This window comes from Podarcis gaigeae, assembly GCF_964106915.1.
Source record: "Podarcis gaigeae genome assembly, chromosome: 3".
Classification (NCBI taxonomy): Eukaryota; Metazoa; Chordata; class Lepidosauria; order Squamata; family Lacertidae; genus Podarcis; species Podarcis gaigeae.
In genome coordinates this window covers 93,108,225-93,131,045 of record NC_139680.1, presented here as the reverse complement: position 1 = coordinate 93,131,045, position 22,821 = coordinate 93,108,225, and the positions used below count along the sequence as shown (strand labels likewise).

At 42.4% G+C, this 22,821-nt stretch overlaps 1 protein-coding gene and 1 long non-coding RNA gene across 2 annotated transcripts in view; one reads left to right on the top strand and one right to left on the bottom strand.

Annotated features, from left to right (window-relative positions):
• Nucleotides 1-439: 439 nt before the first annotated feature.
• Nucleotides 440-22,821, top strand: part of IARS2 (isoleucyl-tRNA synthetase 2, mitochondrial) — a 35,052-nt gene continuing 12,670 nt past the window's right edge. The window contains exons 1-14 of the mRNA XM_083733184.1: nt 440-762; nt 2,255-2,377; nt 2,770-2,926; nt 3,344-3,492; nt 3,796-3,845; nt 3,936-4,045; nt 4,151-4,241; nt 7,257-7,372; nt 8,325-8,494; nt 10,781-10,871; nt 11,016-11,167; nt 11,444-11,604; nt 19,676-19,778; nt 20,335-20,422. Coding sequence (XP_083589310.1) covers nt 556-762; nt 2,255-2,377; nt 2,770-2,926; nt 3,344-3,492; nt 3,796-3,845; nt 3,936-4,045; nt 4,151-4,241; nt 7,257-7,372; nt 8,325-8,494; nt 10,781-10,871; nt 11,016-11,167; nt 11,444-11,604; nt 19,676-19,778; nt 20,335-20,422 — 1,768 coding nt within the window. The 5' untranslated portion in view covers nt 440-555. The remainder of the gene's footprint in view (nt 763-2,254; nt 2,378-2,769; nt 2,927-3,343; nt 3,493-3,795; nt 3,846-3,935; nt 4,046-4,150; nt 4,242-7,256; nt 7,373-8,324; nt 8,495-10,780; nt 10,872-11,015; nt 11,168-11,443; nt 11,605-19,675; nt 19,779-20,334; nt 20,423-22,821) is intronic.
• Nucleotides 13,629-19,646, bottom strand: LOC310842172. Its single transcript, XR_014562962.1, has 3 exons — nt 18,655-19,646; nt 16,378-16,573; nt 13,629-15,567 (listed from the first exon to the last, which is right to left on the bottom strand). It is a non-coding gene; the product is annotated as an uncharacterized lncRNA (long non-coding RNA).

Genomic DNA, 22,821 nt, shown 5'->3' with positions numbered 1-22,821 from the left:
TAAAGTCAATGCGGAGCGTCCAGACTTAAAAGATATATGGATGTTTTGCCCATCAAAACGACGCCCCACTCAGTTCAGTACAAGTAATAAGTGAGTCGTGGATGGTGGATGGCAAACTTAGAGAATTCCACTGAGGCTTGCAAATAAATGTGCATAGGATCGGGGTTTTACGTTGAAAAGCATGTGCGATTCCTTTTAATTGTGGATTGTTTTCTATTTTATAAGTTTTCCTTTAAATGGGTAGCCCCTTTGAATTTCTTATGACAAATAGCCTTGATATAAGGTTTGTTTTCCCCCTCCCAAAATAAACACCGGCGGCAATATATCAGTCCTTATTTGCCTTTTTCAGCTGTTATTACACACCCGCAAGCAGCAAGCGGGAGGACCGACCTCTAGAGGGCGCTGGGCAATTCAAACCCCATCCGGCCCGGCAGCACGCGAAAGAACGCGAAAAGGAAACAAGAACCCGTTTGAGATGTCCCTTTCCGGGCCCCGTTATACCCTCGCTGCTCGCCATAGCAGGCCCGGAAGTGCCCATAGGGCAAAGTTAGGAAGATGTGGGCACTGCGGGCGCCGCCGCTGCTCCAGTCCTCTCAGCGTGCCTGGGGCTGGGCATGCAGGGCGGTGTCTGCGGGGCCCGGGAGGGCCCAGAAAGCGAGCCCGAACTCGAAATACCGCGAGACGGTGTTGCTGCCCCGAAGCGATTTCCCCGTCCACTTGCCCGGCCGGCTGCAGCCCGAAACGGAGTTGGAGATTCAGCAGGTAGAAGAAGGAAACGGGGGCGGCTGGGCGGAGAGAGGGGGGCGCTTTTTTGAAAAATTACGCCCTCCCGCCCCCCAGTTGCGAACCAAATTGCGTAGTAGTGCAATCGATGCGCACGTTTTTGTTAGGACATGTCATGTCACTACGGGCACTAGGGAAACCTGAGCATCCTCGGGGTCTTGGTGAAGGAGAAATCTGACACTTTCCTTCAATGCCGGATTTACTTATAAGTTAAACAAGCTATAGCTTAGGGCTCCATTCTCTTGGGGGCTCCCAAAAAATCAAAGGGGGAAAAACTGGATGTACATTTCCAAAATATAACATAAAAAACAAATAAAGTAAAATAAAAGCCTAATACAGCAACAGTGTGTTGTGTAGGCTCCTATGATGTAAGTAATGGGCATATATTCAGCACAAAAAACAGTTACAATTTGTTGTTGACAAAGGACAGCTGGACATATAAAGGGCACCGTTACCTTCAGTAGCTTAGGGCCTCATCAAACCTAAATCCAGCCCTGCTTTCCCCCCACTTTGAAGCTGCCAATGAAGTTTTCATAGCAAGAAGTAACTTGAGGTTCAAAAATATAGTAGCTTCAGGAAGCCGGTTTGTTCAGGGAGAGAGTTTCCTACCCATGCACCAAAGTGCTGAGACTCTGCTGTTATATGAATAACAGAAATGTGCATGTTAATTGTTTTCAAATGATTTCTCTGCTAGTTTGATTTTATTGGGACGTACCAGAAGGTCAGGTCCAACTAATACCAAGAATCTGCTTTTCAATCCTCTACTGCCACAGCAGGAGCTGTAAGTCCAACTATTAGACTTCACCCCCTAAGGGACACTCGGTTGTCTCCCAAGAAAGATGGATGCCAACCCACCAGCTTTTCCAGTCGGCATCCCAGAAATTTATACGCATAATGCAAATGATTGCACCGCATTACATATAATGCAGTTTGAACACTTCTCCCAATATGCCAACTTCATATGTAGTTGACAGATTAAACTAGTTTAATTGCAACCCCCTTGTTCCAGAAAACCTGTAAAGAAAGCTAAGTTTGCCAAAAGTGGCTGGCAATCTCTAACAGAATTCAAAACACCCTTACCAAATTACAGTTCCTTGGGGGAGTTGTGATTGCTAAGCTCCACAGAATTTGCATTGTAATGCAGTAAAATACAATATAAGAAGCAAAAGCAATTAATCACAATTAAAAATTGACCACAAATCCACAGATACACCATAGACCAGGCTTGGCCAAATTTGGCCCTCCAGCTGTTTTGGGACTACAATTCCCATCATCCCTGACCACTGGTCCTGTTAGGGATGATGGGAGCTGTAGTCCCAAAACAGCTGGAGGGCCAAGTTTGGCCATGCCTGCCATAGACCATTGGAAGGAAGTTTACAGACCCTGCTGTAAAATAACACACATTTTGTGTTTAGAATGTAATACTATTTCTAATGTATGTAATACTATTTCTAATTATGTGGTTTTATAGAAATGTGGCTTCTCAGAACTGTATTCATGGCAAAGACAAAGGAAAACAAAGCAAGAATTTTGTCTTCATGATGGACCACCGTATGCCAATGGAGATCCCCATGTTGGTCATGCATTGAATAAAGTGAGTGTTATCTTCCTAAATAAATCTGCTTTGCCTCTATAAATACTTAACGTTCAGTTCATGAGCAGGTCAATAAAAGTTTTGTATCTTTCAGTATAGATCTTATGTGTACTTAAATGTATGGAACGATAATAGAAATTACCTTTCCATTGAGGCTCCAAGAATGATATTAAATGGAAAAGAGTAGTTGATGTGATCTTCCGTGGCATATTAATGTTGAATTGTGTCAATTTGAAGTCAGTCAATGTTTGCCAGTGTATCTAGTCTCTGAGTTCATAGGCTTGTTAAACATTGGAGCAGGTAGAATCTAAATACATGCTGAAGGAACCCTGAGAATTTGTAGAGTGAGATAGAAATATGTGTGCTTTTCTTTTTCTTTGATTTCCCTTTAGATTTTGAAAGACATCACAAATCGGTTTCACGTGATGAGAGGCTATAAGGTACACTATGTGCCTGGATGGGATTGCCATGGATTACCTATAGAGTTGAGAGCATTGTCAGAACTTGAGGAAACTGAACATCTTTCTCCAATGGAAATCAGACAGAAAGGTATATTGCCTCTTGCAAACTTTCTGAGAGAGGTTTGTGATGTGGGTGAGCAATTTCTGTCATTGTTGGTCTATGATAGATATGTTGTGTATGTTCTGTGTTATGTATACTTGTTTGTGAGGATTGCAGAATCGGTGTGATCTCATATGTTTGAGAGATACCTTCTTAGATTATAGGTACATGATTTAAAGCAGGATTGGGGAACCTGTAGCCCTGTTGATGCTTTCGGTCTCCAACTCTCATTTAGCCCCAGCAAGCGTGGCCAGTTGCCAGAGATGATGGGAGTTGTTTGAAGGCAAGTTGTTCACTAGATAGAACTGTTTTCTGGTTCTAGGCCATTGTGGAGGAATTTTGAGAGCTGAAAAGGTAGTCTGTGAGATTCAAATTCACAATGGGTTTTTTTCCTCCACATTTCAGCTAAAGAATTTGCAGAAAAGGTAATTGAAAAACAGAAAGAGGCCTTTATCCGCTGGGGCATAATGGCAGATTGGGAGAACTGCTACCATACGTTTGATAGAAAGTACGAAGCAAAACAACTGGGCATTTTCCACCAAATGTTTGATAAGGTGAGTTAACATTTATTTGGTAAGTAAGACTTACGCTGTCAAGATTGCCATTCAGTTTTGATTACAGTCATGCCTCAGGCTACAGACACTTCAGGTTGCATTTTTTCAGGTTTCAGACCGGGTTACTTCCGGGTTTCATGGCCGCACATGCGCAGAAGCGCTAAATCGCGCTTTGTGCATGCGCAGAGGTGCTGAATCGCAACCCGTGCATGCGCCGACACGGGTTGCGAACGTGCATCCCGCATGGATCACATTCGCAACCCGAGCGTCCGCTGTACTTAAACCATGTTCTTTTCCTTCTAGGGTTATATTTATCAGGACTATAAGCCAGTGTTTTGGTCTCCTTCAACAAAGTAAGTGGTAACCGTACTCATTCTTGAAATATAGTCAGTGAGAGAGTGGAAGGCCTTTATCCTCATTTAATTCACTTTCTTTTCATGCAGTACAGCCTTGGCTGAAGCTGAACTTGAATACAACCAGCAGCATGTTAGTCGTTCTGTTTATGTCAGATTTCCCTTATTGAAACCACCACCCAAGCTAGCTTCTGTGTTAGGTATGTTGTGTATGTTCTATGTTATGTATACTCTTAATACAATTTTTGTTAGTGTTCTTTTAATGTACTTGAAATAATGCTTATTAAATAGACTTTTCCTTGTAGACGGATTACCTGCTGTGAATTTGATAATCTGGACTACACAACCTTGGACTATTCCATCAAATGAAGCTGTCTGTTATATGCCAAATTCAGAGTATGTACTCATTTGCTATTAATTTCTCTGGCACATGCTTAAAGTCTGTTGTTGCTAACAGTAGGGATTAGGGTTGTTGTTGTTCTTATCACAGAGGTAGGATGATCATATGCACATGTACTCAGAAGTTAGTTCAATAGAGCTTATTTCAGGTACATATGTATGATTTTCTACTTTAATAGGAGTAATTTTGCAGCATTAATTTTGATTGATAACTGTACTGGTATATCACAGACTCCTTTGGATCGAAAAAAAGGTGTTTTGTATGCATTTTATTGCCAATATGTATGTCTCTTCTTGTATTCTAGCCATTTAATGTAGTGATGCAGTAAGACCACTTATTGCCTACCTTTATTCTGTTGAACATTTTTGCTCACTGCTTTACAATTTTTTTAAAAAGAGGTGCTTGTTGTAAAGCTTGGAAACATACAGCGTTGCAGCTTGCTGAAGGGCTTTTGATCTATCAGGGATTATTTTGATGTCCCCTCCTGTCTCGTGCCCCCTGAACCACATCCCACAATGTTCTGAAGAGTCAGTCTCCAAATCCTCCTGGAGCAGATTTTCAGGGAATACAGAAGAGAAGGGAATTGGCAAAACTCTGTATTCCTGTTTTCCATTCACTTAAGCTTAAGCTTTAGCTACATCAGATCTCTTCTATGAACAAAGGGCCACCTTGGAGGTTATCATAGTTGTGAATGCATCAGATGTGACATGGGTTCATGGTTTCCAATAGTCTCTTCCACCACTCCATTCACAAAACAAGCATTTTGAGCCTTAAAGCAGTTTGTAGTTTCGCACAAAGAGCTGCTAAAGAGGAAAAGCCTTAGATTTGTGTTCTTGCATGTTGTGTTGTTGTTGTTTAGTCGTTTAGTCGTGTCCGACTCTTCGTGACCCCATGGACCAGAGAACGCCAGGCACCTCTGTCCTCCACTGCCTCCCGCAGTTTGTTCAAACTCATGCTGGTAACCTCGAAAACACTATCCAACCATCTCGTCCTCTGTCGCCCCCTTCTCCTTGTGCCCTCCATCTTTCCCAACATCAGGGTCTTCTCCAGGGAGTCTTCTCTTCTCATGAGGTGGCCAAAGTATTGGAGCCTCAGCTTCACAATCTGTCCTTCCAGTGAGCACTCAGGGCTGATTTCCTTCAGAATGGAGAGGTTTGATCTTCTTGCAGTCCATGGGACTCTCAAGAGTCTCCTCCAGCACCATAATTCAAAAGCATCAATTCTTCGGCGATCAGCCTTCTTTATGGTCCAGCTCTCACTTCCATACATCACTACTGGGAAAACCATAGCTTTAACTATACGAACCTTTGTTGGCAAGGTGATGTCTCTACTTCTCAAGATGCTATCTAGGCCTGTCATTGCCCTTCTCCCAAGAAGCAGGCGTCTTTTAATTTTGTGGCTGCTGTCACCATCTGCAGTGATCATGGAGCCCAAGAAAGTAAAATCTCTCACTACCTCCATTTCTTCCCCTTCTATTTGCCAGGAGGTGATGGGACCAGTGGCCATGATCTTCGTTTTTTTGATGTTGAGCTTCAGACCATATTTTGCGCTCTCCTCTTTCACCCTCATTAAAAGGTTCTTTAATTCCTCCTCACTTTCTGCCATCAAGGTTGTGTCATCTGCATATCTGAGGTTGTTGATATTTCTTCCGGCAATCTTAATTCCGGCTTCAGATTCATCCAGCCCAGCCTTTCGCATGATGAATTCTGCATATAAGTTGAATAAGCAGGGAGACAATATACAGCCTTGTCGTACTCCTTTCCCAATTTTGAACCAATCAGTTGTTCCATATCCAGTTCTAACTGTAGCTTCTTGTCCCGCATAGAGATTTCTCAGGAGACAGATGAGGTGATCAGGCACTCCCATTTCTTTAAGGACTTGCCATAGTTTGCTGTGGTCGACACAGTCAAAGGCTTTTGCATAGTCAATGAAGCAGAAGTAGATGTCTTTCTGGAACTCTCTAGCTTTCTCCATAATCCAGCGTATGTTTGCAGTTTGGTCTCTGGTTCCTCTGCCTCTTCTAAATCCAGCTTGCACTTCTGGGAGTTCTCGGTCCACATACTGCTTGAGCCTTCCTTGTAGAATTTTAAGCATAACCTTGCTAGCGTGTGAAATGAGTGCAATTGTGCGGTAGTTGGAGCATTCTTTGGCACTGCCCTTCTTTGGGATTGGGATGTAGACTGATCTTCTCCAATCTTCTGGCCACTGTCCTGAGTTTTCCAAACTTGCTGGCATATTGAGTGTAGCACCTTAACAGCATCATTTTTTAAAATTTTAAATAGTTCAGCTGGAATACCATCACTTCCACTGGCCTTGTTATTTGCAGTGCTTTCTAAGGCCCATTTGACTTCACTCTCCAGGATGTCTGGCTCAAGGTCAGCAACCACACTACCTGGGGTGTATGGGACATCCATATCTTTCTGGTATAATTCCTCAGTGTATTCTTGCCACCTCTTCTTGATGTCTTCTGCTTCTGTTAGGTCCTTTCCACTTTTGTCCTTTATTATGGAAATCTTTGTACGAAATGTTCCTAATGGCCTAATGGCCACAACAAAGCAAAAACAGCCTGTAGGAGGATTTAAATAAAAATATTTGGAAAATCCTAGCTAAAACTATTAGAGACTAGGAGTTGTGTAGTCATGGAAGGATGCAGCATAAATAAAAAAGAGATAAAATTGGAGGATGCCTTGTGTTATTGTATCCAATTGTTTTCTGATTCAAAGATAGGCAACCTTTATAAGGAAACTAATGTAATTTAATTCAGTGCAGATTTCTAGAAACATTGAACTGATTTTTCTCTTCCTGATCACAATGAGTCCTGTGAAAATGCCTTGTTATGGCATTAACATTTCCATGACAGAAATTGTTTAAGCGGCACCGTTGGGATATACAGATTGTCACAAAATGGGGAGGATCTGCTCTGCTAATTTTGGGGAGAGCTCTGCAATACTTGCATGTATTTTTTTTACGATTTGAATGGTGCTAAATTAAAAAATGTCATAAAATTATAGGTATTCCATTGTGAAGTGTGCAGACACGGGGGAACATTTCATTGTAGCGGCAGAAAGAGTACAATCTATAGCAGCTGCTTTGGATATGCAGTTTGACGTGATTTCAACATGTAAAGGTAACCCCCTTTTTAATATTTGAATAAAGAAATGGATATATTTCTAATACTGAATAGTAGAGAATTGGTTGCTGACTTACTTTCGTGTAAATTAGAATAATTTACCTGTAGCTTACCTGTAGTTGAGTTAGAATAATTTGTAGAATAATAGCTAATCTGAAACAATAAACCTATTTATTAAATTATTGTAGTTACTCTTGAGGTAGCCCTTGGTGCCTCCTTCAACAGGCTGTTCACATGTTGCTTTTTAGGAGGTGAATCTGGTAATCCAGTTGCTCACTGGCAAGCAAAAGGAATGACTGAACTAGGCTATATAATTCAACAGTTCCCCATAGAAAGAATGGGGAGACTTTAAATTGAGTGGTCAGGGAGATGGGGTGTTAAACACTCTACATGTTGACTAACTTGTTTAGCCTCCTGCCCTGGGAGATCTCCCCTTCCCTGCCTCTCACGCAACCACCCATCACCTTCATCTGTATGCAGACCCCTCATTAACCCTGAGTACAGGATAACAAAAAAACACAAGGGCACTCAATAGCACTGCCTCATCGTGAAACAATATGTTCCCTTCGCTTCAGGGTTCTAAGATGTTTGGAGAGCCTTCACAAATACAGGAAACTTCAGGAAGTGGCTCATGAGTTGAGAACAATGGGAATGACTGGAGTGGGTGGGGCAGGGCGTAGAGGTAGCACACTCTCCTACATGAGAGTAGAGGGTAATGCTTCTTTTTAAGATGGTGCTTGTTATTGGCAGTTTCTTTAAGTACCCGAATTATCAGTACATATTTCTTTGGAAAAGATGCTGCCTGATTTCTCTGGCCATCTTTTTCGTCAACAAAACGCTGCAGACCTCTTCTCTCTCTCCATCCCCCAACACCCTATAGATATATACATGTGTGCAGTTTTTTCTACTGGTCAGTTGTTGTTTTTACTTCTGCTGTGTTCTCCTTCAGGTACAGATTTGGAAAGTGGTGTGTGCTCACACCCCACCATTCCTGAAAAGCAGTCTCCCCTTTTGCCTGCAAACCATGTGACCATGTCAAAAGGAACAGGATTAGTTCATACAGCCCCAGCTCATGGTATGGAAGATTACAGTGTAGCTTCTCATCACCAGCTACCCATGGTACTGTGGTTTTGCTTGCTTTGTCTTTAACATGTGGGTTTTTTCCCCCTTCTTGCACCAAAAATATTATTTATCAAACACAATAAGTGTTATAAAATCACTTGATAGCATTCTGTAGCCACTCTGGTGCAACCAAGGTACACAAGACTACCAGCTGTCACACTGGGGGAGGCGCAGGGACGGGGACTTGTAGTCTAAAACATTGTGGAGAGGGGCCCCTGTGTTTGGAAGGCTGACTTAGGTGATACGTCCATTCTCAAACAATACAAATCTTTGCTGGTGCAACAGGGTTTCCCATCCTCTTCTCCCCTCTGCCTTTCCCCCCACACCTGCCCAAATCTGTTCCAGAGAACTGGGGAGCCCACCAAAATAAATTGGGTGGGGGAAGCTGCTGGGGTGAATAGAGGGAAGGGACGAGCCACTGTATGCAAGAAAATTTATCTGTTTAAGTATACTGTCGGAGGTGGAACAAAATGTGTTTGTGTATTGGGTTAGAGCAATAGTTGTATTCATCCAGGTATAGGTTGCATGTAGTTGTGCAAAAAAGGAACAGAATGCTCTTGTTTTGGTCCTGAAAAGCAACCAGTTGCCATAAACATAGTGATGGATTTACAAGATGTATATAAATCCTCTATTTTATTGATAATTCCTTTTTATATCATCTAGATTGCCTAGCATCCAGAGTGTGCAAATAAAAGCATTAAAAAAACCATACCCTAGAACAGAAGACATTTTAAACATTGGGGACAAACAATTGGATACTAAAAGTATCATATACAGCCTTACTGTCTCAGTTCTTCCAAAATACCTGAATGACTAAATGCATCCTCTAAAGGTGCTAGAAGGACAATACTGAAGGAGCCAGCCATATTTCCAACAGGGGGAGAGTTGCATTGTTGTGGTGCCACTGCAGAGAAGTCCCTGCCATGTGTCATCACACAAGAGGCAATACCTGTTGGTGATACCACTAGGCAGTCCTCCCCTGCCCATCTCAGAGCCTGAGTCGGCACATACTGGGAAGGGTGTTCCAAGTGCCTGGCTCATCTAGAGCACTTGTGTTCCTTAGAGAGTACCTTGTGGAAGTCTCCTTTTGCAATCTCAAGTTGATTGTAGGCAACTCCTTTGATAACACCCTCTTCATGTTTAAAAACAGCCCTTTAGCTGCCCTTGCTATTCTCCACTGCTCTTTCCAGCTCTATAGTTCCTTCGCTTTGGTTATTCTGCAAAATCCAGAACTGAGAGTATCTTCCAGATAGATTCCATCCCCTTAGATGGAAGCGGCGAGACTCCTTATGGGGTCTTCGCTGCGAGATCACATTCAGCCGGTACTATACCAGCTGCACTGGCTCCCGGTGGAGTACAGGTTCAGGTTTAAGGTGCTGGTTTTAACCTTTAAAGCCCTATACGGCCTAGGACCCTCGTACCTACGGGACCGCCTCTCCTGGTATGCCCCACAGAGAAACCTACGGTCTGCAAATAATAACATCCTCAAGGTCCCAGGCCTCAGAGAGGTTAGGCTGGCCTCAACTAGAGCCAGGGCCTTCTCGGCTGCGGCTCCAATCTGGTGGAACGCTCTGTCACAAGAGACTAGGGCCCTGCGGGACCTGACATCTTTCCGCAGGGCCTGCAAGACAGAGTTGTTCCACCAGGCCTTTGGTCAGGGTGCAGCCTGACTCCCTCCTGGCAACCTGCACAGAATTTTGCTTAATCGGTTGCCATCAATTTGATTTTAATTAATTTTTATAATGAATATTTTTAGAATGTGTGATTATTTGACTGTTTGATTATTTGATTGTTGTTAGCTGCCCTGAGACCGGCTTCGGCTGGGGAGGGCGGGATATAAATCAAATTTATTATTATTATTATTATTATTATTATTAGAATTCATGAAGTTGTGTAATACTCTAACATATATAATTGTATGTGTATAAAATATAAATTACATGAGAGATGGGGGGGCCATAAGCTTGCATTTGAAATATTAATCTTAGTTTTTAAAATGTTTTATGTATGAGCAGTAAGAGGTTTTATTCCTCTTAGAATGGATAGGTAGTTGCCATTTTGAGCGAAAAGAGTTAATGCGCCTCACTAAAATCTTGGAAGTCTGCTTTTCTCTCATGGCTAAATGTATTTGCTTCTGGTGGGAAAGTTTAGCATCTTATACCTCACTCTGGATAAGAATGATATCACCTTCCTCCTTCTAGTAGTGAGCTCACCCTCCTGTAATCAGACAAAACTTTCTCAACTTTTTCGACATAACCTCAAAAGTTCCCACCTCCCCCTTAGGACTGCCTGGTGGGTGAAGATGGACGTTTCACGGAGGCTGCAGGGTCTGAGCTTCAAAAGAAAGCTGTCCTCGAAGAAGGAAATGAAGCCGGTATGTATATTTTGTATTGTATTCAGAAATAAAGTGGAGTTTATCAAATATAATGAATGCCCTGTTGTGCCAAGAGAAGTGCATTAGCATTTGGAATTTGCACGTAATTTTCAGCCAAGTAATAATTTTGTTCACTTTCCTCAGTCATTCGGATGCTTCAAGGAACAAAGAGCTTATTAAAAGAAGAGAAATGCATACACAGCTACCCCTATGACTGGAGGACTAAGAAACCAGTGATCATTCGTGCCAGCAAGCAGTGGTTCATTAATACGGCAAATCTCAAGGCTGCTGCCCAGGTACGAGGCAGACTTCTAAGGTGTATGGATGCTCACTTGTATGTGGGGGGGGGGCATACTTTGCATAGCTGATATTTCAATTACCAAAGGTATCAGTCTTACTGCATGCCTCTAGGCGGCTTTCTGATGAGTGATGTGTAGCAAGAAAGACCATTGGCTTTGCTAGCTGGAGCTGATGGGAGTTGGGCACCCCAGTCTCACCATCCATGGTCTAAATAGTGCCTCCGTCTTCCTTTAAGTCTCAACTTTGCCAAATGCTTTCTGGCTATTTTACAGGACGCACTAAAGAAAGTAAAATTTGTCCCAGCCTCGGGGGTGAACAGAATGCTAGAGATGCTGGACAAAAGAACATACTGGTGTATATCGAGGCAGCGGCGTTGGGGTGTTCCTATTCCAGTTTTTTACCATAAGGAAACGGGAGAATCATTAATAAACAGGTGAGTACTTTACAGTCTTCTGTTTTATTTCAAAAAGGTCAGAAATATTTTTTGTGTGTGTAGAACAATCATTAGCGTTATGATACACGCCGTATTCTGGCGTTTGCTGTTTCGGTTCCTGTGGTGGATGATTTGTCGAAACAGGACATTTTGCACGGAAATCCAATCCTGCGATATATTAGCATGTTTGTTCCCAAATTAAAATCTCTCAGGAAGTTTGATGGTTGCTTGGCGTAAACGAGCACTGCAGCTGTTGGCTTTGATGTCGGGATCTGCATGGGATGGGATAAGAGTACAGAGCAGCCCTCTAGACTAAATGGGGCAATGTCTTCCGCAAGGGTTTGCATGCAGATTGCAGCACATCCCTATGAAAGCAGCCACAGAATGGGACGCATCTATGCAAGCTGAGATTCCAGTGTCCCTTCCAAACCTACAATTCTATGATTCTACGTCAAACCATCACAGTGTGCTAAATAGGCAGACCACAGGCATTTACCTGCTGGGAGCAAGACGCATGTACAGAGGATGAAGCCTGTCTTATTTGCAGTGCACATTGCACTGCAAGATCAAGGAGCATAGGCTCTGCTGTCTAGCATCAAGGAATGAAGGGGTGGTGCTGGGAACCCTGCTCATCTGAGAGCCAAGTGCAGCCCTGGGTTTCCCCCTCCATGAATGACAAATGAGCCTGCATTCACTTATTTGGGAAACAGTAAGAGGGTGTGCCTCTGGGTGGGTCTCAACCTGGCAGCCCCAGACCCTAAGAAACAAGCCCGCTGCCTGAGTCTTGAATCACTCCATTTGGTGGTTATTTTTGCATTTGTGCTGGCCCTTGGGAAGTGGCATCTACAACAGGAGAACCTGTTGTGGTGGTTTGCTTTGGCTGGCCATGCAGCAGCAGCAGCTGGTGTTTCTTTGTGGTTGCTGAAGGTGAGGAAAAGGCATGAGGTCCATAAGTTCACCAGACTGCTGCTGTCGGGTAAGAGTAAAACAGTGCTGAGTCTGTCTGCAGAAAACCAGACATGTTCATGGCAGCGCTTGCCCCGTGCAGAGGCCTGGTGAGGATGCCCAGCTGTAGTTCTTACAGCGGGGGCAGATGCAGCCTGGGGTTGCAGTGGCTAAAGAGTAAAGTCTGTCCCAATATCCCAGTATCTTGGGTATCGGGAGACCTCTCAGGAGCTAGAGGAAATACATCACTGAGCACAGGTATTGTTGCCTATCTGCCGTACTGCACTCCATTCTGGCTTTCACAGGAGAAAAGACTGCATCATCAAACAATAATCCCTCTGTGTCACAGAGAAACTGTCTTTTATGTCAGTTGTGATTTGCAAAAGCCCATCTTCTTTCCCCTAGATGTTTGTTTGTGACCAGGTGAAGTACCATGTCACCCTCTTGTCCTATATGTCTGCCTTTATTATTTCTCCTCTCTGATTCCTGATTTGCAAGGCCTGGTTGCTATTTTTCATTAATAAAGGAGAACTCTTCTTGTGCAACCCAATCCTGTCCTGTCCTGCTTAGTTTCTCCAGAAGCAAGCTGGGCAGGGAAGCTAGTTTGCACCAGGGGGAAGAGGTTTTTCCCACCTCGTCATGATTAAGAGATCTGATTGGGTGGAAAGGAAAAAGGACACAACTAATGGTTAATTCCTGGAAGTAATAATGCTGGGCCTAAATCTGCCTGACCTCAGATTTCACAGTGTTTGTAAAATATTGTGGCTCAACTACAGAACTAGTACCTCTGCTCTTTGGTGCTTAGGTATCAAAGCAGCTCATTCTTGAAATGTAAAAATGGCTTTGTCTTGCCAATTTGCTGTTGTAAACTGTCTGTGTTCCTGTTTTAACCACACCTTACTCTTTGTCCTCTGCGCTACTCCCTCTGCAAACATTCTGCAGCAGATAGAGATGGATAAGTGTGTTTCTCAGAGCAGGGGTCGGTAAGAAGGTTGACCCAAGTATTCTGGTAGGCTAATTTCCGGTGAATGGCTTAGTATCTGCTGGTTGCTGGGGTTCTTCCTAAGAATGCTGGATTATGCAGACCTTGGCCTAAGCAACAAGGTGCCTTCATTCTTATGCAAGAGTTTGTGCTTGTGATCATGTAAATCAAAATGATGTGCATGCTCTCTTACTCTGTAAGCTTTTAAAGCACATTGGTGATTATAGTAACAAAACAAGAAATTGACCATGCAAGACTGAAGTCTCTGCTTTAGAAGTTCTGAAATTGATGTTCATGAGATCCTGATAGTCTCTTGTCACAAAGGATTTGTGGATGGGCCATGTTTGGCTTCAACTCTGTAACTAGGAATAGGATTTCTGGAGTGGGCTATGGGATTGCGTATACTCGTGTGCTGCTTCTACTTGGATTTGACACTGTGTGTGTTTACTCTGGTTAAGGCGAATCCAGCAGTGTTCCTGAAGTGACTGAACCTGCTAACTTAGCACTGTTCACTTGTAGCGCCAGATAGAGGGAGATGAGAGCTCGGTGCCCAACTACATACCCTTCATATGTACAACATTTCAGATTCAGTAGGTAACATCTTTGGTTAATAAATGGCAGTAGGACGGATAAGAACAAGAGAACATGTTCCAAGCTCTAGGCATGAACGCAGAAACCCGCATGTTCTAAATAATCCTACACATTATTTGCTTCCTCTTTATGGCACACTACTTGCAATCATGTACTTTGCCCTCCTGTACTGCTGGAAGTTACTGTTTATGAATTCGGTTCATTTAATAAAAAAGCACCCTTGATCATAAAATCTCTTCTTTTGTATGATCAGGGATGAAAGTAAATTAAACACTCTTAGCACTCTTGGCCATACATGGGACGACATTTTGAAAATAGTTGAATAAAGCATTTTATTGGAAGCAAAGATTCTCCTTATTGTAGTTTTAAAGTGGACATCTAGGCAGTTGTCTAACAAACAGCAGCAAAAGCGTACTCTTTTGAAACATGCAATTGATATATATGCCCCTAATATTGCTGAGTAGTTAAACTGAACAATTGGGGCAAATCGGTCAACTCCAACAGTTTTTTTAAAGCCCAGATTATACATTATCATTTGCAGGTGTAAACTAAGGGCAGTTTACAGAGCAATCATGTGAAGCAAATCTTCCCTTTGGTTAAATACAGTAGTTAGTAATATATGACTGCAAACTAAGCTCCTGTGCAGATGAGGACTGCATAGTTAGATAAAAGTATGTTTATTTTATACTTTTATGTGTTCGTTTACTTGACATACAGATCTTGTGCATTCCTTGCGGAGTAGTGAAAGTATTCAGAATATTGGCCTACAGAAATGACAGGCAGACTTAGAAAGCACTGTCTGTCAAATCATAGGTCATTACCCTGAACCTCAATTTCGAACAGAAACTTTGTCAGAACATTTCCTGCTGAACACACGGTACTTTTATGTGTGTAGCTAGACATCATGCCAACATTATCATACAGAAATAAAATTTGGGAAAGAAACACGGTGTTTTCAGTAGAGCTGATGCACTGTAAATAACAGGTAGTTAGTTGTTCTGTTGTGCAGTTGTTCTTCAGGGAATATCCATTGAAGGTCAGTGGCCTTCAAAAGTAACAGCACCTCCACTGGAAATATGGCTAGTCCACATGGAGTTGCTGTTACACTTGACAGCCCTGCTTGAAGCATTTCTTTTCTGTCCATCGTTGGGTCTGTAAATGTTCTTATTGCATCTCGTTTAAAATAGGTGTCTGTGAAATGTTCCCCTGAACCTCAAGATAAGCAAAACAAATGTTTTGTGTAGCCCATAGAACATTTACTAGAGTAATTTTTTAAAATCTCCATTTCTGACATACCTGCTACATGTGAAAAATCAAGAGTTGCCCCACCCAGGCCCCCATTTATATCCAATGCCATGTGGGGAATCGGGTACATCCCTGGTGCCCCACAGGTATAGTACAGAACCGGATTATGCTGCAGCAGGTACCACGATCCATCAAAGAATCTTTAAAGAAGAAGAAGAAGAAAAGTTTAAAAATGGTATTTGAATGCAGATAAAATCCTTTCTGGAGAAGCATTTCTCTGCTTTGAGAAATGTTGAGATTAGAGGCACATGAATTTATGTTAAAAGAAATGCAACCAGCTTTCAATTTCCCACAACAGATAAATGAAAGTTATTGATCAAGATAGCTTTGAAATTGAATTACTAGGTAAGGACTTGTGTGTAAAACTAGGCAAAACTGTTTCTTAAACTAAGAAACAGATTAACAGCCTTCTCTCTATGAAGTGGAAGGACTGAAGCTAAATGTTTTCCCACTTACAGAAGAAACAGTGGCCCCTGGAACTTAATTCAATTTAAAACTTACAAAATCCTGAACTATGCAGTGTGAGAACACTGAGCAGAAATGGAAAGAGTTAGTTACAAATTTGTGAAAGCGTTTGCAGCTTGTTGTACACTAGATACTTTATTCAAATAAGGGGAAAGCTTCCTCATTGACAATCCAGATTAGCTGGAATGACTTAGATTTAAAATAAATGAATTACCTTGCTAAATCAGCTGCTTTCCAAGTACTCAAGTTTAATTACTTGAATATCTGTCCATGTGAGAGCTAAATGTCCCGTCACCTAAATTTCACTAGTAGCTGGATGTGGTTATCCTCATTTAATTAAGAAAATTACTAAATCACCTGGTTGAGCTAATCCTTCCACATCGTAGCTCTTAAATCTTAATTTCTGATCCAAAATCTGCATTACTTTCTGTAAATTTATAAGGTCCTACTTAAGTAGCTTAAAAGGTAAGTGCAAGAGAGCTTACCTGGCACTCCTTGCTGTTGTACAAAAAGGTTGGAGCAGCAACCACCAGCGCCTGTTTGTTTCCTCGCCCCAAAAACGTCTCAGTGCTGCTTAATTTCCCACTAAATAAGCATTTGGTGTAATCAATATCAGACTTCAAAATGATTGGTTGGCGTCATGGTAGTGTGAATTGCCCTGTGGATTTTCATGCTAGAAACCTAAAGAGTGACACGTAATGCAACTTCTGCCCAATACGGCGTATAAATCCAGGGCAAAGTTTTACAGCCAAGCTTCTTTTGCTTACATTGTGAATTATGGTTCTCAAACTGAAACTTGCCCTTCGTAGAGTGATAAGTAGATATTTGAGGAAGGTGTTTAATGTACACTGCAGAGAGAACTTTTGCCTTGGTTTTTTTTTCAAGGTATGTTCTGTACAGATGAGAACAGGAAACATACGCTTGTTGGGGGGGGGGGGGGACAACCCACAAGAGTGGAGATGTATTCCAGGATTTGGAAAGGTTTTACGGCTATCAAATACTGTGGTACCTTGGGATAAGTACTTAATTCGTTCCGGAGGTCCGTTCTTAACCTGAAACTGTTCTTAACCTGAAGCACCACTTTAGCTAACGGGGCCTCCTGCTGCTGCTGCGCTGCCGGAGCACGATTTCTGATCTCATCCTGAAGCAAAGTTCTTAACCCGAGGTACTATCGCTGGGTTAGCAGAATCTGTAACCTGAAGCGTATTTAACCCAAAGTACCACTGTACAGTGTTTTTGGAGGCCAATGAGATTCTGAAAAACTATAGCTAGTAGTTCTTTTTTAAAAAAAAAATTGTGAGAACAGTAAGTTGCTGATCATTCTGGTTAATTAGAAATCTGTAGGATCATATTTTGTTTTTAACTTCTTAAGAAAATGAGTTTTCTGACGTTTTTGTGCCATAATTTTATGTTCTGTTTTAGATTAGCAGGTAACACTCATTGACTATATAGAGTATAAATTCTTCCATGAATGTTACTGCTTTTAACGCTAGGTTCTAGTCTGTTCTACAGCAAACTCTGAAAATTTGTTTGCAAAACTGCTTAAGGGCTTGAAGGAAATGGAGAGAGAGCCTGAGATTCTGAAGAATGGTTCTGTTTTCACAAATGACACCTGCCCACCTACACATGTTTATCATTTGTCATGTCTATATCATTTATATCATTTATTTATCCCTTGTGAAGGTTTCGTGCCTTGTTGCCTGGAGGCAATTCTAATTTCCCCCAGACAAGTGGCTATTTTCAAGCCTGTTACATGCAATTATTAATTATATCTAACCATAGCATCTTCACTATCAACTGCTTGTCAGGTTGCAGAGTGAAGTACCTCATATAACCAGCTAATTTTGTGAGTGCCTGTCGTTTTGTAGCCAAAATGGTACCAGCCACATTTAAGAGGGTGGTCATCTGCAAGCTGGGGGGAATGCAGTGGACTATCTTGAAAGTAGGTATAGCTGGAACCCTGATAGAAATGCTGCACACTGCATCATTTTGTTGCAGGTCTCACTTGCAGTAATCTAATCTCATCAAAGTGTGTTCAATTGCTATTGGCCTTTGAGTTTCTCAGGGAATGTAACATGGCTTTGTTATCACTTTTTATATGCTTTGCTAAAGTCCAGTATGTGTTGAATCAAGATATTATCTTATAAAAAGTTAGATAGGTTCACGATCATTGAAAGCAAAATATGACAACAGAAATGGCTACTCTCCATGGTAAGAAGCCTGAGGCTTCAAACAAATGGATCATTCTAAATTCGTTGTAGTTAAACTATGGAACTTGCTCCCACTCTAGGCAGTTGAATCAAGATATTATCTTATAAAAAGTTAGATAGGTTCACAATCATTGAAGGCAAAATATGACAACAGAAATGGCTACTCTCCATAGTAAGAAGCCTGAGGCTTCAAACAAATGGATCATTCTAAATTCGTTGTAGTTAAACTATGGAACTTGCTCCCACTGGAGGCAGTGATGGTCGCCAATTTAGATGGCTTTAAAAGAGAATTAGACAGATTCATGGAGAGGAGAAGGCCATTCAAAGCTGCTAGCCACACGCCATAATGTCCATGTTACAGGTGGGCAGAGTGCTCTTGTGCTTCCCTCAGGCCACTGTGAGAACAGGATGATGGGCTAGATGAACTACTGGCATGATCCAGCAGACTCTTATATCACAGTGTTTTGAAATAAAGCTTGCCTCTTTAAAAGTTTTACTTTTTTATACAGCTCATGTCTCAGAACTGGAAGTTCCAATGCAATGGTCACCAACCTTTTGGGGCCCAGGGACACATTTGGAATTCTGAGGGAATGTTGTAGGCACCAGTCACAAAATGGCCGTCACAAGGGGGCATTGCTTGACACAAAATGGCTGTCAAGTGGGTATGGCTCGACACAAAACTGGGACTACTGGTATTTCTGCATAATAATAAAGCAGCAACTGATTGGTTGACCTGGGAAACCAGGTTTCAAATTCCCTACTCAGTCATGAAGTTCACTGGGTGATTTGGGGCCAGTCACTTTCTCTCAGCCTAAGGTACCTCACACTATGGTTGCGAGGATATAATGGAAAGAGGCGAAACTATGCTTGCCAGCTTGAGTTGCCTAGAGGATATTATTGTAATAAAAATAAAAAACCTCATCCTTCAGGGCAAGAAAAAGTAATGAGACAAGCTTAAAGGCTAGTGGGGAAGAAACCCCCTTTCCACTCTGCCCGCCACTCAAAATTAAAATTCAAGAAACAAGAAGGGCTGCCCCATCATCTCTTATCCCCTCCCCTCTAAGGCAAAATGCCCTCTGGAACAAGAAAACAGGGGAGAGAGCCCCTCATCACCTCTCCTTTTCCAAAATAAACATGCTTTATGATAATGTACTAGAAAAAGTGGGAAGGCAAACCATGAGGCGAGCAGGAATGCATACCTGCCGCTTACCTGTCCCCCAAAGGAGGGAGGAAGTGGCTGCCCAACCAATTTGAGTGAAAGCAAGTGGGAACTTCCAGCTTTGGGAGCTGTTCTGCAGTATAAAGCAATATGAAGCCTAGAGAGTACCTGCACAGTTTGCTACATAACTTTTTGTCTAGGAAGGCTGGAGACTTACTTTTTTTTGAAGGCAATGCTCAGAGTTTGGAGCTCCTTCCTGGGGGTGCTAACGAAGGCCTTCCCAGGCGCCAGATTGGTAACCTCTGTTCTGCTGGTTCTCAGTTTGCTTCAATGTCTTGTGCTATTTTGAAGAATATATTAGCAGTAGTCTCCTGATCCGTTGTCTCTGCTTTGCTTTCCCCTCCCTCCCTACAGAAAAAGCATTGAGAATGTTATTAAGATAGTGGAGCAGCATGGCAGTGATGCCTGGTGGACCCTTCCTATTGAGCAGCTTCTTCCCAGTGAAGCTTTGGCACAGGTAAGTCATTGTCAGTGGAAGTTCTCTCTGAAGGCCTGGTCCGTGTAGGTAATGGCTGAAGCCAAGGAGTAGGAACCAGGAGGCTGGTGGTCTGGCAGGCCAGGGGTTAACTCTGATCCCATATACCGTGGTAGACTGGGATAAAGGGAGCAAGCAGCAAAGGCCGAGCACTTCCCAGTAATGTCCCATGTTCCAAAGAATATCCTGGAGCTGAGTCAAGACAGTAACTAGAACTGTTAATAGGTTGTATGAATACACCCACAATATATATACACAAAAAGAAAACTATATCTTAAACCTTAAAATGCCAACAGATTTTATCATAGCATAATGTTTTATTGGACTAGCTTCTGCTGCCCCAGATGCATGAAGAGTTTTCTCTTCAGTTGACGCTGACATGTGTCACCTCTTTCAATGAGGATATAATAAAAGGTTATACTGTGGCTGGTCCTTTATGAATTTTTGCAATATAGAATTCAAGGGGGTAGAAATGGGGAAAAAACTGATCTGTCTGAGGGTTGTGGAATCCTTAATTTGTTCTTTATTTCTGGAACAGGCTGGCAATGTCCAGGATTACGTACAAGGTCAGGATGTCCTAGACATCTGGTTTGATAGTGGAACATCTTGGGCTCATGTTTTGGAAGGTAAGGGGTGGTTTTAAATTCAGTTACTATCAAGAATTGTGCAGTTGGGCAATAGACATTCACGGGGAGATGGGGAAACTGTGCCCCCCCCCCCCAGATATTGTTGGGTTATAGCTCCCACCATCTCTGACAGTTGACCATGTTGGCAAAATATACACACGTTTTTGCTGGCTTTTGACACCTGAGACGTGTATTTTTAGGACTTGCCTTATTTTTTGTGGCTGTAAATTGTTGTTTTAAACTGTTTTCAATGATGTGGTTTCATTGTTGTAACCTGCCCTGGGAGCTTAGAGTGAAGGGCAGGTAATAAAAGACGGTGTTGATTATGATGAACTTGCAGGACAATGTCTGAAAGTCTGCAGGTTCCCCAACCCTAGTTTAAGCAGTTGCAAAGTGTAGGTCTGCTTTTTTTTTCATGTAACACAATGTTGAAAACCTGTTGAAGGTGTAAGTGTGTATGGATGTCATTGCATTTCATTTCCTAAGTGTAAGAGCCAGGTTTTGTGTGCTGCGGTATGTTAATCTTGCTTCAGGCAACAAAGCTGGCTTGTTTTCTTATTCTGTTTTTTAAGAACATGTCAGTCATTTTCAAATAGTGGCTTTTCAGGGTGCTTTTGGATGTGTCAGTAGCCAGTCCTCTGAATATTTGCAGAAGTGACATATATACAACAGAAGGGGGGGGGGCAGGGAAAACCTATGTCTTCACCTTTATATGCTCCCCAGTATAATGGCAGAAAGGTGCAGCATGGGATGCTGCTTTGAGTCGGAATCTGGTACAGGGCATCACTGCTTTTGAACTTTACACCCGGAGTACACAAATGTCTGATAACTATCTTGTTGAACTGTAAAACATGTTGGCCCAGGGTTGTGGTGGTGGTGTTTTTAATTTCCCAGCAACCCAGGGAAGCAATAGAACCATCAGCAAACAGTGCGTTTATTGAAGGGCTCTTTGCCCCTTGTCTTGAAACCATTCAGTTAGATAATAGTGAATTTTGTACAGCTCCCTTACAGTTGCAGAATCCTGACAGTATTCTCCAAGAAACTGAAAGAGATGGACGAAGATGGTTTTATAACCAGGGTCAACACATTACATTGTGCATTAGCAGTACATTCTCCCTTTCTTGTGCATATTTTGGGCAGGTGAATTCTGATGGCCAGAAGCCAAGTTTATAGCTGCTTGGAAGCTCTGCTCAATGATACCTACAACCTCTTGAGATAAGGTGTCTATCAACTGTACAGTGGTCTGCTGGGCTGTGTTGGAATTGAAGACAATGAACCAGCTGGCTGGGACACTAGCTCAAATTGCCATTAAGCATTCAGGATCTTGTTTATGACTTGACGACTTAATATTATAATTACAGCTACTGAATACATTTTTATTTAAGAAGGCTTTCCCTGAAGTATGACCCAGACACTTAGGAAATTCTGTATTAATTGTACAAATTTAAGACACAGTTTTATTGTTTTTATAGTCGGTATCTTTTATCTTACTGTACACTGCCCCAGTAGCTTCTGGTTCTGAAACAGTTTATAAATCAGTAAAATACTAGTATTTTAAGTCAAGCAGTTTATCAATTCTTAAAATAAGGAATCTTTGGAACTAAACTACTTGTAACTTTTCAAAAGCTGCAGAGAAAGCCATAACAGACAATACAACACCTTGAGTTAAAACCATTCCTTTTCACCCAGTGCATGCCTACAAAACTGCAAGGAGGAAGTTGTCCTGGTTCATTTAAAAATGGACATAGCAGGAACTGGAGAGGAGAAGCTTGCTGTATTCCTCTTACTGCAATACATTGTTTAGTTGTGGACACACCTTAATGTCATGGTTGAAATGTACTCTAGTATTTGGGAGAACATAGCCCTAGATATCCCTGCAGCACGACTCTTAACTACTTGCAGAGCATTCATTGAAACACACACATGCAATACTGCATTTCAGTGGCGTAGCGTGGGTTGTCAGCACCCCAGGCAAGGCAAGTAATTTGCGCCCCCTAACCCGCACCGCACGCCTGGCACCCCCCCACACACAGTGGGCGGCGACCCGACGGCTCGGATCGGATTCGCACAGCCAGCACTGCAGTGTGAGAGAGTGAGTGAGCCAGGTAGGGGCAGAGAGCTGCGAGTGTGAGCGCGCCCCCCCAGATGTTGCGCCCGGTGGGGCCGGCCCCCCCTGCACCCCCCACGCTACGCCACTGCTGCATTTCAGTTCTGGTTCGAGTGTTCTGTATCTAGAAACACTGAATGCTGTTAGGTTGTGTTCCTCTTGCAGAAGGATCTGCTTGCTTAAGCCAAGTTTAAAGATGCCAGAGAGATGGAGCATCAGATAAAAACAGCACTGAAATCCGTCTGTCGTCTTTGTGCTAGCTCTCACCACACCAATGTTTAACTAAACGAAT